Source organism: Paralichthys olivaceus, chromosome 22 (assembly GCF_024713975.1).
Source record: "Paralichthys olivaceus isolate ysfri-2021 chromosome 22, ASM2471397v2, whole genome shotgun sequence".
NCBI lineage: Eukaryota > Metazoa > Chordata > Actinopteri > Pleuronectiformes > Paralichthyidae > Paralichthys > Paralichthys olivaceus.
In genome coordinates, this window is record NC_091114.1 from 16,753,314 (window position 1) to 16,769,599 (window position 16,286).

At 48.7% G+C, this 16,286-nt stretch overlaps 2 protein-coding genes across 12 annotated transcripts; both read right to left on the minus strand.

Annotated features, from left to right (window-relative positions):
- Positions 1 to 534: 534 nt before the first annotated feature.
- rbm14b (RNA binding motif protein 14b) lies at positions 535 to 10,180 on the minus strand. 10 transcript variants are annotated; one of them, XR_011239810.1, is made up of 6 exons: positions 10,107 to 10,180; positions 8,046 to 8,398; positions 6,690 to 7,734; positions 3,936 to 6,468; positions 3,379 to 3,504; positions 535 to 1,824 (listed from the first exon to the last, which is right to left on the minus strand). XR_011239810.1 is itself a non-coding variant. In XM_020112393.2 (4 exons), exons 2-4 carry the CDS (start codon positions 8,392 to 8,394, stop codon positions 6,147 to 6,149), a joined length of 1,737 nt encoding a protein of 578 aa, XP_019967952.1. In that variant the 5' UTR covers positions 8,395 to 8,398; positions 10,107 to 10,180; the 3' UTR covers positions 3,341 to 6,146. The 10 variants fall into 10 exon arrangements, 2 of the variants coding, with proteins under 2 accessions (XP_019967952.1, XP_019967951.2); XR_011239805.1 differs by lacking the exon at positions 10,107 to 10,180 and adding an exon at positions 9,126 to 9,323 and having other exon boundaries at positions 6,690 to 7,755; XR_011239809.1 differs by having other exon boundaries at positions 535 to 2,643; positions 3,379 to 6,468.
- Positions 10,181 to 10,525: 345 nt separating this feature from the next.
- On the minus strand, positions 10,526 to 14,784 carry ccs (copper chaperone for superoxide dismutase). Of its 2 annotated transcripts, none has more exons than XM_069518293.1 (8): positions 14,620 to 14,784; positions 14,338 to 14,410; positions 13,469 to 13,606; positions 13,198 to 13,372; positions 12,698 to 12,758; positions 12,294 to 12,371; positions 12,043 to 12,146; positions 10,526 to 11,949 (listed from the first exon to the last, which is right to left on the minus strand). In XM_069518293.1, exons 1-8 carry the CDS (start codon positions 14,752 to 14,754, stop codon positions 11,790 to 11,792), a joined length of 924 nt encoding a protein of 307 aa, XP_069374394.1. In that variant the 5' UTR covers positions 14,755 to 14,784; the 3' UTR covers positions 10,526 to 11,789. The 2 variants fall into 2 exon arrangements, with proteins under 2 accessions (XP_069374394.1, XP_069374393.1); XM_069518292.1 differs by having other exon boundaries at positions 13,198 to 13,375; positions 14,620 to 14,783.
- Positions 14,785 to 16,286: the final 1,502 nt, after the last annotated feature.

Sequence of the window (16,286 nt, forward strand, 5' to 3'; positions counted from 1 at the left end):
TGCACCTGTTGCTGTTAGTGAGCCTCACAACCTCTGTTGTTTCAGCTCGCCCCAAAAACCAGGGATGAGAGGAGCAGCTCAGAGCCTGAGAGTCAAATAAAAGCTCTACAGCTGTTTGACAGATTCTCATTATTATTATCTGACTCCAGGTCTGTGATAGAGACCGACAGCAGCTCCAAAATACTTTTATACAACAGAGTATTTCCAACCATCTCTCTGAACTAGAGACACAGTAGAAACCAACAGTCCCCTAATTAACATTATTTTAATTCAAGAATTTTATTTGGATGTGCATCATAAATATCAGTCCTCATCAAGATTCACGTTCTCCGAGTTAATTTATCTGAAAACGTTAAAGAAGATTAAATAAAAAAGATCCACACAAAGTGTAACGATCATATTAAATCCTTTCACCGAGGGTCACGATCACCTGTCGAGGTTTTGGAGTAGTCTCGCTCAAGTATTCACGATATTGTGCCGAATTTGTCTCAGTAAAAATATTCAATTACAATAAAGGAGATTCAGACGTTTATATGAGATAGAAATGGATTTATTCATGATTTGCATGCAGATTGAAAAATGCCTCGAGAGAAATACAGATTAAAAGGCATATACTCTCTCTCTCTCTCTCTCTATATATATATATATATATATATATATACATAATAACCATACAGTATTATTTGTGTATTATATCAGGATTTGTCATTCACAGTAAACATGAACATTGACGAATGAAATCTGGAGCTGAGCGTCTTGAAATGAGCAGATCCAGATCACTGTTCTCTGCAGCTGACACACACACGTCTCCTTGATGTGTCCTTGGAAACTAGAATGAGTCCTCGTTAATTAATCGGCCATTTTAAATGTAAGTAACAGCTCAGGTCCATTAACCTACTTGAAGATGTTTAGATACCGTGTGACTACTTGTGTTCACCGTGAGCTACAGCACTGAGCTGCTGGGACGCTTCGACTGTCAGCATAATGCAGATGTGTGACTTTTGATAATAAATGGACCACAGGAAGAAAAGACAGACATGTCCTCTGGTGGTGATTAAACAGGGGACAGACAAAAGTGCGGTTACATAAGAACATAATGCAAACCAATACACCCAGCAGCACCAAGAGTGAGCACATTAAAACAGGTTCCTGATAAAAGTGTGGAGGTGAAGTAATGCAGGGATGTTGTATTGACTTGTATTGACTTGTATTGCATTGTGGGGGGGTTCAGTGTGTGTCCCTGCAGCTGAGGGAACGTCTCAGACGTGACTCCAGCATCGAGAGTCAGATATCTTCAGTCCTCATCTGCGCTAGAAAAGCTCACATGGTCACGATCACAATAATGAAACCTCGACTCGCTAACTCAAAGGCAACATGGTCTAGAATGTGTTCTGCTCCAACCTCACTGGAGAGATCACCTGTGGGCCGACCCCGTGAAACAACACAATACAGAGTGTGTGTGTGTGTGTGTGTGAGTGTGTGTGTGTGAGTGTGTGAGCATACAGAGCATCTGGGTTACAGTTCTTCAGCTGTCCGTATCACAGGAGGCAGGGTGGGGGGGTGGGGGAATGGGTGAGGAAGCTGTCAGTACAGAGGAGGAGGTTGGGGAGTGGCTGCATTCACCCAAGCACAGGACGCTCAGACTCACAAGCACCTGAGGAAGCCTTTAGTGCGGCGCTGGGGGAGTGGGGGTGCACGAGGAGAAACGGAATTTGGAACGCTGCCCTGATCATGGAGGCCTGAAGCGAGTCGTCGGTTTATCTGCAGCTGAGAAATAGTTTTTCCTGACGTCCGCAGTAATTTGATCCCGGGAGCTTTTATCGTCTGTGAATGCAAAATTAGTTTTGTGTGGAAATCTACATTTTAGTAAACAAAGAAGTCAAATTCAATAAAACAAAACCTGACGCAGGATTTACTCGAGTGACGTCACGGGTGGCAGACGTGCGTTGTGGTTCCGTAGCGTACAGAAGCTCAACTTTTTAGGCAGTCAATCAAATAATGTTGAAACAAACCAATCAAATCACCGTCAACCCGTTAACGCCACGCACACGTGTGAGTCCTGCGTCAGGGACGAAGCAGCATCATCAGGACACGCATACATAAACGTCGAGATGCATAGTCCGGTCCTCCAAGATCAGGAAGGTGAGGTCAGGGATCAACTCACCTGTGGCTCAACTCGTCTTATTCACTCCCCTCCTTCTACTACACTTCCCTTCGTTCGTTGGACAGACAAGAGACAAAGTCCCGAGACTCTTAAAGCTCTCCATCAATCATCACAGGTCAGAACACGTACAAGTCACATATCCAGTCAGTCCGGCTGATCACACATTAACAGAAACAGAGCCGCCACCCCAGAAAAGTCCTACAGGACCCTGAGACGGATGAGTTTGCAGGACAGACCGGCCTTGTGGCTGCAGGTTTGTCTTACAGGACGTTTCTGACTGGGACACAGGTGAGAGGGAAGTGAGGAGACTGCTGAGGTTGGGTATTCAGGAAATTTTTGTTGTTTTGAAGTTATTGAAGTTTGAAGCCATTTTGGGAAACAGGCGTTAACTTCATTCCACAATTCTAGCAAAGACTTGTCCAACACTGAGTCCGGCAGCCGGCCGCCATACATACATGTCCATTGGCACGCCCAGGCCTCTACGGCAACAGAGAAGGTGGGGGAGGTTGGGTCAGGTGGGTGGTTCTGGGAAGTTGAGTCCGAGCCAGAGCCACGAACCCAGATCCAAGGTGGCGACGGCGGTGGCGGCGGAGAAAAAGCGGTGTGTGTTTGTGTGTGAGTGTGTTTTTGTGTGTGTGTGAACGGCGGAGAGGTGCATAGGCACAGTAGGAGTGGGGTTGAGGAGGAGGAGCAGGGAAGGGAGGGGGGGTGAGGGCGGCGAATACGGCGGTGGAGAGGAGTTGACTAGCGGGCAAAGGGGGAGGGTGGGTGTGTGTCCACATGTGCCAAGCCTCACCAACCAATGAAACACCACCCGACAGAGCTCCTCAGACATCCATGCTCGCTTTCTGCTCCAAACACACACACACGTCCTTCAACGCACTAGCTCTGACACCAGCAGGACAGAGAGGGCGCTGTCGTCCCCTCGTGTGCTGATGTCAGACAGGTGTCGGTCCCGTGGAGGGGGCGGGGGGGTCCGAGCCTAAACCCCGCCCCGCCACCCCCCAGCAAGGAGAAGCCCAAGGCTGTAGGCGTGGCACTGCCATTTGCAGCGGAGGAGGAGTTACAGAGCGGGGGGGTGGGGGGTGATGGCGGAGGAGAGGAGGAAGGGGGAGGAGGAGTGTTTGGTCAAGGCACAGTCAAAGGAGGGGCGGCAGAGGAGGAGAGGTCAGTGCGTTTGTTGTTTTTTTGTTTTTGTTTTGTTATTCATTTACCTTGGTGGTGAGGAGCGAGAGAACAAGTTCCCACTGCGGTGGCGTCGCGCTAAAAGTCGTCCCCAGGGCTCACGCCGCCACGCTCACGCACGGCTGCACGCTGCCTGTTCCAGGTGGCACGGTGACCTAATTCAGTTGAGATAGTTAGTTCAGAGCTGGACTGTCGTGGGGCTTTTCTGTTTGTTTTTTGCGGCAGAGTCACAGATTATCACACATGCAGGTCTGAGAGCAGAGTGGACACAAAGACACACGGAGGGGGGAGAATTTGGTGCAGCAGGGAGAGACCAGACCAGACGCACACCCATCAACCCCAGGAACAGCTCCACAGATCAAAATGCACCCAGGCCATTCTATCTGTGTGCCTCTCCCCAGCTCTCAACGTGATTTCACAGTGTGTGTAGAAATGTCACTTCTGCATTAAAAAAATCAATCCTGGCCGTTCTTGCCAGGATTCGAGACTGAGATGCATTTTGCTCGAGCAAACCCCGTCACGTAAATGTCGGTTTGTGCACAGTTTGAGAGGCTGGAGAGAGAGAGGAGCACCAACCCGCACTTACCCTGACCAAAGAGAGCAAAGCTGGGCAGCATCTACACCTGTCTCCCCTTGGGTCCCCAGTCAAAAGGGTCTGGTGGTCATTTTACACAAGAGAAACAGATAGTGGAGAAGAACAACATAAACAAGAAGAAGGGGAAATGTCCAAACCCTTGTGCTTTCTTTTGTCACAATAGTCAGCCAAACATTCTTTATTATAATAAGGTTTATAGTTTACATGTTCTCAATAAAAAGCATGCCGGTGTTTTTTTTTTTTTTTTACTTTCGTCTTTTCCTAAAAAAAAAAAAAAAAAAAAAAGAGGCAAAATTAAAATACTTCTCTAAAAAAAGATCATGGCAAACAAGACATTTCGCAAACCACTTTGATTCTACAAAGGATGCAACTGGTATGTGTTTGTATATACGACACTGAGAGATTACACTGTGAAATGCAAAAAGTCACTGAACCACTAAAAACCACAGGGGGAGAGGGGAGGAGAGGGAGTAAGGGCATGAGTGAGTGTGTGTGTGTGTGTGTGTGTGTGTGTGCGCATCACACCACTGTCGGAGGAGTAGTTGCAAAATCAAAACAAAACAAGTGATTGTAGAAGCAGACGGGTGGAGTTTGCAGCTCGTGGATGCGGAAACGTGCCAAACTTTTCTTATCCGGATGTCGCAAAGTCCACCGATCGGATGCAACAACCGCATTAAACGCTTTTTTGGCAGCTACAATCCGAAGCAGGTCGTGAATTTGGAAAGAGGAGGATAGTTGGAGGAGGGTGGAAGGGGGGGGAGAGAGACTGGAAGACACTGCCGCACCTCTCGCTTCATTGGTGCTTTTGTTTCTGCTTAAAAACCAGAACCTGTGAGGCTCAAAATTGTGTCTTTTTCAAAACCCTACGACATGAATCTAAAAGTAAGAAAGCTTCAAGCCTCCTGAACCGCGGAGGTCTCCTCCCTTGAAATGATTAAAAAGTAACGTGAAAAGCACTTAAAATGGGAGATTCCTCCACGTAATGCACTTCACTTCAAAGCTTATAGGCACATGATTCAAACTGGTTACACATCATCACGATTCCTTTTGTAAAGATCCTTTGTAAACAGCTCATTCAGTAGTCACACATTTACAATCCATTTACGCCAGTCTGACCTGTATTACATGTAAACGACACGAAATCAAACTAAACACACACGTACACGATTTCAAAAAGAAAGGCCTCTGAATATGAGGGAGGACTATCTACAAAAGTCACTGACACCCGGCTCCTCCGTGAACTGCTGACCCCGCACCTCCTCACGAGGAGCGGGGGATAAACTGCTGACTGGGTGAGACGTGTGGAATAGAATACAGTAAAATAGAATAGACTCTACTACGCTGAAATTTACTCTCAGAGGTAGGCAGCTGTCGTTAGAAAGAGAGGTGAAGCAGTGTCTTGCAGCGCTGTGGTTAAAGAGTAGAGAAGGTGAGGAGGGGATTCAGGGGAAGATCCAGACATACATTACAGTACGTACTATGTGTGCTTTACGGGGTTTTTCCTGGAGGACGCAGTCTTAGCTGCTGCGTTTGTGTGCTCTCCCTCTCTCACTCATTCACACCACATCCACGTCACACTCGAGACAAACGCCCACAAAACAACCTTGATTCTGTTGGATACGTTTCAACGCAGCCAGAACACAATATGTGCTTATCTGACTCCCCGTCTGATAACATTACAAATCTAAACTCTTCAACATAAGGCAAAAAAGGTTTCAAAATTAGCTGCCCGAACTGATCATCTAGGCCTAAAGGACGATGGCGGGTTCAAAACCGATGTCTTTTTTTTGTAATAGATTATTTGGCCTTAGAAAATCATAACTGGGTTTGTGGAAATAAAGGCATATGGAAGGACCGACTGGGTCGGTTTAATACTGGCACAAGTGTGAGACTGGCACGATAACAAAGTAAAACTGCACAGAGAATGCCCGTACGCCAGAGGAGAGCCTCCCTTTCGTGGCTGCACTGTGTGTATGCCAACAAAACCAAGGTCAGATGATCAAGTCCCTCGTGAAGCAGGTTAATAAACCCAGGAGCCCTCAGTATCAAAGCCCCCCCCACACCCGACACACACACACGCTCACATACACACATATACAGCTGCTGTAAGGTGGTCAAGTTTGGGGTGGAAGAAGAAATGTCGGGGGGGGGGGATTCAGGGCAAAGAGGGAGGGATGGGAGGGGGCAGAGAGTTGTGTGTGACTATCGGAAGGGGGGCTCAGGCGTGTGAAGGGAGAGTTCGGGGCGGCGGAGGATGGCCTCCTTGCGCGTGGGCGGCGGCAACGGCGGCTCATACACCCTGGGTGCAGCCATGGCGGCTGCCACTGCCGCAGCGGTGGGGACCACTGGCCTGAGGGCGTCCAGCGTAGCGACCGGCTGGCCCGACATCGCAGATACAGCTTGGACCGCAGACATGGCCGACACTCCCGGCATGCCAGGGATGCCCGTCACTGTGCTCTGTGGTTGGTAGGCGTACTGGAACTGTGGGTACTGCTGCAGCTGCTGGTAGTACTCCGCATAGTACCTGAGAAACAGGAGGAGGGTGGGTTGAGGGAGAGAGGGAGAGGAGGATACAGGAAGAGGGAGAGCGAGGGCATTTATGGAAGCATGTGGCAACACAGAGGGAGTAACAAGAGAGCAATGACGCAAACACGAATTATGGGAAATGCAAAAAAGGACTAAATGAGCCCCGAGAATCGTATCAGGTCAACTATAACTCATCAATAATCAATGATCATCTCCTACCTGGCCATGGGGTCCTCCGCAGCCTCGGCGGCCTCTTCTGCTGCTCGACCAGCAGGGGTGGGGAGGAGGGGTCGGCGTGGCTTGACTCTCTGGTACATGAACGGCTTCATCACAGGGTCCGGCAGCAGGGGCGTTGACCTCCGCAGGGGACTACGGTCCCTCTCACCAGATTTTGCTGCAGCCACCGCCGCTGCAGCAGCCGCTGACTGCTGCTCCGCCAAGACGTGCTGACCTTGGGCAAAGTAATGTGCCTGCCTTGCTGCCTCAAAGATGGCTTGAGTATGGTCCGCTGCTCCCATGGCGCTTATGTGAGCGTAGGCCGGTGTGGCAGCGCCATAAATTGCCGGAGCTACAGTGTAGGCAGAGTTTACTGCAGCTGCTGCTGTCTGCATTTCTAGCCCAGGAGCAGCAGTCAGGTAAACAGGGGGGTTGCCCATGGTTGGGGTGTAAACTGGAGTTGAGTAGGCAGCCGCAGCAGCAGCAGCCGCAGCAGCCGCTGGACTTGCAGCCACCTGGCCGTAGATGTTGGGGGTCATGGAGCTGTACATTTGGGTGGCGCCTGATGTGAGAGCTGCCTGATTGGCCACCGAACCATATAGCTGATTGGCAACATTGGCACCATACACCTGGCTGGCAAGGGCACCGTAAACCGCTGGGTTCACTGGATTTCCGTCAGTGCGTGTTCCCGTGGTTATCCCAGTGAGCGCTGCGTATGTGGGATCGAAGGTGGAGGTGTTGTAGACTGAGTTGTGCACACTTTGTTGGACCTGTAGAGGCAGTCCGGCTGCTGCAGCGGCAGCGGCAGCCAGGACAGCTGCTTGACTCTGGTACTGCTCCAGAGAGGGCTTCCCCACGGGGCACTCTCCAGCATAGTGGCCCTGCTTTCCACAGTTAACACAGGGGATCTTCCCTGTAGGCGCCTGCTTGCTGGGCTGGACCTTAGACAGCTCCACAGACAGGGGGCGTCCCTTGAACGAGGTGCCATGCAGGGCCTCGATGGCCTGGAGAGCGTCCTCCTTGTTCTCCATGTGAACGAAGGCGTAGCCTGTGGAAGAGGAATGCCTGGCTGTCATTGAGCGCAGGGAAAACAATTAGGATCACAGTGGCTTTGCCACAGGCACTTACTTATTACTTCTATTAGAATTTACTGCACTACGGTCCAGCACCTGGTCTATCTTTACAACAGGGATATTTACACACAGAGAACTTTGCACTGGTTTATCACACACACACACCTCTAAGACATAATCTCTGACAGCATAACTTCCACACTTTTACCATCATCAGGCACAACATGGCAGGATGTGACTGGGAGCATTTTCAAACTATTTCAATGTTACTTGGCTCTTCACTCACCTTTGACTTTGTCACATTCCAGAACTTTTCCAAACGTCTGAAACAACTGCTGTAGATCTTCAGTGGTGCACATCCCGCTCAGGTTACCCACAAACACCTTGGTGGAGTGCAGCGGTCGTCCCCTGGACTCCTCCACCACCAAGTTCCGACCACGAAATTCCCGCCCATTGAGTTCCCGGATGGCGCGCTCGGCGGCGCCCTCGCCCTGCAGGTGCACAAAGGCAAACTGCCGCAGCACGCTGCAGCTGACCACCTGGCCGTAGGGCTCGAAGATGGCCGACAGCTCCTCCTGGGTGGTGTCCAATGCCAGGTTGCCCACGAAGAGCTTCACTGTGTTGCTCTTGTCCATGGCGCTGCAGGGACAAAGAGGAATGATGTGCTTGACTGTGGTTAGAGATAAGTGAGAGGATTAACTGCACAATGCAGCAACCGGCCGCCATAGACTCAACAACTACTGAGTGAGCACAAATCCACACCTTTGGCTCTATACTGACGAGGAGGAGGAGACACTGAAGGACACGAGGACATAGCTGAGCCAGCTAGTTTCCTCTGTGTGGCTTAAAACTGTCTGTTTGGGACGTTTGCTGCTGACTTTAATATGAAGAATTTGTCTAACATGAAACATTTGTTTATTCTAAACCAGACAAAAGATTGTTGGTTTAAGAATCGACACTAATTTAACTGAAATGGAAAAAAAGCTGCGGCTCATAATTACAGTGAAAACACATAGTTGGACTTTCTTTAGGAAATTCTCTTTAGTTATTACTGAAATGATCCTTTTCTTTTTCGCACGGTTTCCAGTTTAAATGCTGAAATACTTGATTTGAATTTAATGTTGCAGTATATTTTCTGTTGTGTCTAATTGTCCTCTTTGTAACGGCTGATTTTGAAAGGTGCCATGTTAATGAACTTATTATTATTATTATTATTATTTTTGAAATGAGCATCCAATAGACCACACACTAAAAATCCAGACATGAAGTAAAAACACAGCATTTGCATAATATACGATCCAGCTCCGTCTACAATTACAGAGTGTAATGACTTCGAGGTTATGAATGAAATGAGAGATTTGAATACCACATATTTGCCTGTGAGCTGACCACAAACCTCCGGTCCAACAAAGCAGAGCTTCCATTCAGAAATCTATACATCACAGATCAAATCTGAGAGGAGGCTGTGATCCCTGCAGAGCTATGAGTCACACTCCTGGAGACAGCACTGAGCATCACATCCATCACATGGACCTTCATGGTGCAGAGTGTTGCAGGAGAATCAGACTGAACGTGTCCTGATACCTTCCCTGTCCTCCTCCTGGACAAGGCTTTACACTGGCCTGTAAATCAAAGGGACGTGGAACGTGACACCAGAGGAGGACATTTCTATTTTCTGGCTCCAGTCAGCTGCCTGATCCATCTCCTCCTCACAGAGCCTGGTTATACTGCGCATGTACAGTACATGTACACACGTTATACATGTATATAAACACATATATAACTGTGGGTTCATCTCAGCTATAACCTGAGGGGGAAGCTGGGTCTGTGATGACGCAGCACGACGCTGAGTCAACACATTTCACAGCTGGAGCCGTTTCTCAGAACAACATGTAGAATCAGAACATGCAGAAGAACAACGTGTGAAGGAACAACACGTAGAAGCAGAACACGAAGCAGAATTCCCTGCGTGACACGACAGGAGCTGAGGATCTGCTGTGAAACAACGTGTCTCCGGCTCCGAACCAGAATCAGACTCGGATGTTTCACCAGAGACGAAAACAAGCATCGGGCGAACAAAGGAAAGTGGCTTTGATCTCCGCGGAGGATAAAAGACGGTAAGCGCGAGGCTCCAGTGTTCGAACCCTCGGAGACATTTCCTCCTCAGACCCAGCGGAGCAGCGACACGTTCCCGGGTAACAACACGTCGCCAAAACAGAGAACGGCTCTTTCACACGGTTCCACGGGTTCCACGTCACATCAGCTCGATCACGACAATCAGAAGAATAACGAGGAGAACGAGAATACTGCGGAAAAACAGGATCAAATAAAGGATCTACCATCTTACCTAGGCGGTGCTGTGTTTCAAAATGGTAGCGTCTGCTTCCGTTTGAATGTCGGGCTCATACTACTGCAGGGAGGGGGGGGGGGGGGGGGGGTGATGGAGCCTCAGTAAACAGGAGTCACTGAAGGAACATGCTCACACAGACGAGAGAAGAAGAAGAAGAGCTTCTAAATCAGCACAGGACTCATTATTTACTGTGATATAATAGTGAGTGATGAGAAGTGTAGTCCAACTACATGAGGAATAGTCTTAACGAGCCTGCATCACTGTGAGAGCTGCTGTATTTCAGTAATACAGTCAAAATGTGTGAGAATAAAATATGTAATGTAAATAATAAATAGATCCGAGAATTCTTAGTCCCAATGTTGAGAAAATAGCAGACGGAGGAAGATTAACCAGATATAAAAACACAAGAGACAGAATTTAAAGCAACAACCTTTTTTTATTGACATGTAACATCCTCAGAAATACAAGTTATCTGGTTCCAGTGGGTTTGAGGGGGGGGGGGGGTTATATCACCACCACCTGAAAATATCTAGACTTACAAAAAAAGAAACTCCGAAGAGCCTTTACTACATTTGTGTTATTTTTGAAATCACACACGCAGGCCCTACATTCACGTTGCCTTCACTGGCCTCACACAGAAATGGAAAAAGGACACCAAGAGAACATTTGGAGGGAAATTCAATAGACTCATTCAGGCCCGACCAGAACGAGACTGATGCTCGATCTGAAACTGAAGTCAATGGAAAACTTGCTCCACGTTTCAGCAGGTGAAGCATCTGAACGTTCATCGATCACGTTTCAATCATCTCTGAAGCTCAACAGTTGGTTCCACGATGAAAGAACAGCTGAGCACTTAACCCCCCCCTCCCCCTCATAACTTTTACCCCCACTTGCCCTTTCACTCCGGATGGAATTCGACTCCCTCTCTCCTGAGCTCCTTCTAACCTCGTTTTACCAGAGTCCCTGACACCACCTCATGGATTGAAGATGAAGACGCAGGACGTGTCTGTCCCCCTCAACGTGTTTTTCACTTGGCTAAGCTGTTCCCCCGCTTTCTTCCCCAGTGCTCTTCATCGTTCCCTGTTCAAATAACACGCTGTGGCGAGTCCAAGGCTGAACACTAGAATCCGTGATCCTGAATGATATATTTCTATATATATTTATTTATCTTTTTACGCCACATCATAACTTGTTTTTGTCCGAGCCCGGCCCGACCGTCAGGCTCAGGTCTAATATCCTCACTCTGATCCACAGTTGGACAAACCTCCCTGTGTTGGTAACGTGATGGTTTTTACGACTCCTGCTCTTTTAGGACGCTGTCATAATTAAATGAGACACTTTAATATTAAACTGGGGGCGTTGATCTCCACCAGGACAAAACAGACACCTCACATCAATCTAGATGCTGACGAGATCGTTGTGTCCACTGGTTATCAAACATAAAACTGAATTAATGGACATGAAGCTTATCAGAGGGGACGGTCCCAAAGTCCCGGCCTTTTTTCTTAAGTGTTAGTGCATTAAACAGGAACTGTGGAGCAGCAGCGTTTGATTTCATCACAGAGAAAAAAATATTTCTTTTGTTTGATTGTCCCTCAGACGTCTCGGCCTCAGCTCTGTGCTCTGCGTCTTCTTTCTCTCTTCCTGTTCAAACTGGCATCAGTGTTTGTTCCCCGAGGTTCACAGGTGAGCTGCCGGCGTCTCCGCGCTGGCCTTGCTTCGACCTGTCCCGGCTATCGGACGGTCTCTCTCCTCCCACAGGGTGACCCCATCACAGGCACATATCTGTTTGGGGTTTTGGAAGAGGCCAGCAGATCGAGCGATGATCCCACAGGCCAGTCTTCAAACCGGAGGACAGACAGGAAAACGATCAAGGACGAATAAAAGCCAACTGTGATAACGATATGACAAATCGCTCCTGTTACCTACTCACCTTTCCCCAGAGTTTCCAGTCCGTGTGGAGAGTGGGTGACTCCCTCGGCCCAGGTCGTCCTCCCCCGCGTCCACGACCAGTGATCGGCCAATCACGTCCCACACCTGCAGGAACAGCATGGATGTCAATACACGAGAATAAAAGCTGTCATCTGGCATAGTTTATGAAATGAGATGCTGATTTATTCACTGTGTGTGTGTGTGTGTGTGTGTGTGTGCGTGTGTGTGTGTGTGTGTGTGTGTGTGCGTTACCTTTAACTGATTGTCTTCTAGTCGAAATGAGGCTCTGCCCGTTGGTCCAGCAACAACATTCCCCAGATCACCTACATGCTGCACATCAACGCAGCAGGTGAGAAATCAAACACGACCAAGATATAATGAAGAGAATCCTAAAAAGAGTTGCAGCAGCAGTTTCACACACTCGATAGAAAACGTAGCACCTGGAGCGGAGCGGCTCAAAATGTCTCCTGTGGGACAAATGTATTTCCATTTGGCTTGTGAGGTTTTATTTGATGATTTAGTCAGAATTTATGAGACAGGAATATTTATTAACTCAAGGTTCAGTTGATGTTCAGGCTCAGAACGTATAAACATACGTGAGCATTCGTATGGGAGGTTTTTGGTGTAGAGCTCTAAAGGAACAGACGTGGCCGTACCCTCTCAGCGTCTCCTGGACCACCGTGCCGTCTTCCAAAGGGGTTGTAGTGGTCCCCACAACTGCAGGAAAGGAGAAGCTGGTTTGAATCCATTTTAGGACATGAAATAAGACAGTCAGCAGAGAGACTGAATGATCTGTCCTGAAGACGGATTGATGCAGTATCTGTCATTAACTGAAAGTTCATATGGTCAAAGGGCAGATTAGAAATGTGAGGGGAGACTGTGAACAAAGATGGACGACACGTCTCCTTCCTCATCCTCTCTCTCATTTGAGAACCAGCCCTCATCCTTCTGTCCATGTTGTTGCCTCGTTTTATACGTGAAGCACGTTGTGGTTGCCATGGCAGCCGTGTTTGATCGGTGAAGGTGAGAGATGGAAAACATTTAGTCCCTGATTCCTCTGAAATACAAATTCAATTCCTGAGCTTTTTTCCTGAGTTTGTCTCTAACTTCACACCGAGTGTCATGAATTCAACCTCTCGTCACGCTCTCGTCTCACCTGCTGCAGTCCTGGGTCAGGTCTCCCAGGCTGTGGACGTGGAGGCCGTGGGGTCCGGGCTCCAACCCATCAATGGTCCCATCTATGAGGCAGCGCTCCTCCGATAACTGCAGGAAACGCACCACGCCCTGGATCTGTCCTCCACCCGCCAGCATGGCCACCGCTGATCCCAGATCTGCTGTAAAAGACCGAAGACTGAAGCAGGTGACCGTTCACATTCACAAAACTTCAGCGCTGACAGCGTGACGACTGATCTGTGCCGGTGACCAACCTTGGTCTGATCCTCCGATGCCTTTCAGCACCGCCCTGCGTCCGGTGCTCTCGATCAGAGCCTGCACCTCCGCACTGGTCAGAGTCGACTCCACCAGCACCTCCTCCCTGCCCACGTCCACACTGACGGACCGGACTCCTGCAGCACATTCATGAAGATACATCACACACATGACGGCTGTATGTCTGGAGGAACATGCTTCTTACATACAGTCACACATCACACACATGACGGCTGTATGTCAGGAGGAACATGCTTCTTACATACAGTCAGTCACAGATCACACATGACGGCTGTATGTCTGGAGGAACATGCTTCTTACATACAGTCAGTCACAGATCACACACGTGACGGCTGTATGTCAGGAGCAACATGCTTCTTACATACAGTCACAGATCACACACATGACGGCTGTATGTCAGGAGCAACATGCTTCTTACATACAGTCACAGATCACACACGTGACGGCTGTATGTCAGGAGCAACATGCTTCTTACATACAGACACAGATCACACACGTGACGGCTGTATGTCAGGAGGAACATGCTCTTTACATACAGTCAGTCACAGATCACACATGACGGCTGTATGTCAGGAGCAACATGCTTCTTACATACAGTCACAGATCACACACGTGACGGCTGTATGTCAGGAGCAACATGCTTCTTACATACAGACACAGATCACACACGTGACGGCTGTATGTCAGGAGGAACATGCTCTTTACATACAGTCAGTCACAGATCACACACATGACAGCTGTATGTCAGGAGGAACATGCTTCTTACATACAGTCAGTCACAGATCACACACATGACGGCTGTATGTCAGGAGCAACATGCTTGTGGACCACGTGGTCTCCTCCTCACCAGGTTCTCCCTCCAGAGCAGCTCTGACTCTCTGTGCACAGCTGTCACACGTCATCTGCACCGCGAACTCCAGCTGTGGAGCAAACACACACATGAAACACACATGGACTGACAGTGAGTGTGTAGCTGCTGTAACACAACACCACGACAACAACATGATAACGACATGATAACGGTGTTGTGTTGTTGTGTGATGTGCTGTTGTGTGATGTGTTGTTGTGTGATGTGCTGTTGTGTGATGTGTTGTTGTGTGACTGTGTGACTGTGCTGTTGTCTACACACCCTGCTCGCTGTGTCGGACTCCATCTTGGCTCCGCTCGTCGTCACTCGTGAGATAAAAACCGAGTTAAACAAACAACTTCCCACTTTTATCAACGCGGAAGAGAAACGACTGAACCCGCTGCCGGCGGCGGCCATGTTGGTGAGGTCAACGTGACGTCACCGCGCCGCGCGTTACCGCCACCACGTGTCGATCATCTGCCACTGCAAGTGAGAGAGAGAGAGAGAGAGAGAGAGAGAGAGAGAGAGAGAGAGAGAGAGAGAGAGAGAGAGAGAGAGAGAGGGAGAGAGAGAGAGAGAGAGAGAGAGAGAGAGAGGGAGGGAGAGAGAGAGAGAGGGAGATTTTTTTTATTTTTACACAACACTTTATTTACATATCTTTCAATTTACATCCAGTCGTTTTACAGTATCATGTAAAAAAATAATTAATGCTGATGCAAAATAAAACATAAGAACAGCTCAGTCTGCTAAGAAGTGTGGAAAAGACAGCTCATTGTTGGTGCCGGTGCAGAGTATGTCATTAAAACACCAAATTCTTTTAAAAGACTCGAGATCAGACACCAGTTTGTAAAAGCTGAACTCGAGTCTGAGTCTGGCCCGGAGGTTTACCACCCACACCGCCCTCGCTTCCTGCCCGTCTCTGTTCTCGACCCTGTTCTTCCTGCTAATGTAAATGGCCATCTTGGCCTCACCTGAGAGGTGGTTCAGGAGCTGCCATTTATCCTTATTTTTGTTGTTGTATCCAGCTCCCATGATAAAAACCTTCTCAGTAAAAATGACGTTAAAACTACTAAAAACCGCAGTTAAAAGAGAGAAGAAACGTGTCCGTCTCTTGCTCTCAGTAAAAACGTGATGAATAGTCTCACGCAGGTCGCAAAATGGACACTTGTTAAGAACGGTGGGATTAAGAATAGAAATAAAAGCATTGGAAGCGACGGCGCCGTGTAAAATTTTCCACTGGAGGTCTCCTGTTCGTTTCTTAAGGGGAGGTTTGTATAAAATCCTCCACTGCGGGCTGGGTCCATTGTCTCCCCACCTCTCACACAGTGGGGGGTCTGCTGCTCAGTCCGGTCTGGTGGATGCTTTTGACACAGTTCCTGTAAAATGTCTCTTTGTCGGCTCTGTGTATGGTCAGTTTTTGTTTGTTTATTTCAGGAAGTTAACAGCCTGGCTTCCTGGTGCAGCCAGAACCACCTGGAGCTGAACGCTCTAAAAACTGTAGAGATGGTAGTAGACTTCAGGAGGAGCCCAGCCCAAACTGCCCCCCTCAGCCTGTGCAACTCCCCAGTTAAAACAGTGGAGTCCTTCAGATTCCTGGGGACCATCATTGCACAGGACTTGAGGTGGGCGGAGAACATCACCTCCATCACCAAGAAGGCCCAGCAGAGGATGTTCTTCCTGCGGCAACTGAGGAAATTCAACATGCCGCAGAAAGTGATGGTTGAATTCTACACAGCCATCATTGAGTCCATCCTCACCTCATCAATCACCGTCTGGTTCGCTGCCTCCACTGCCAAGGACAAGGGCAGACTGCAGCGGATCATAAGGTCAGCTGAGAAGGTCATCGGCTGTGACCTGCCGGCCCTCCTAGACCTGTTCCACTCCAGGACCAGTAGGAGAGCAGGCAAGATCATTGCTGATCCCTCACATCCCGGTCACCACCTGTTCCA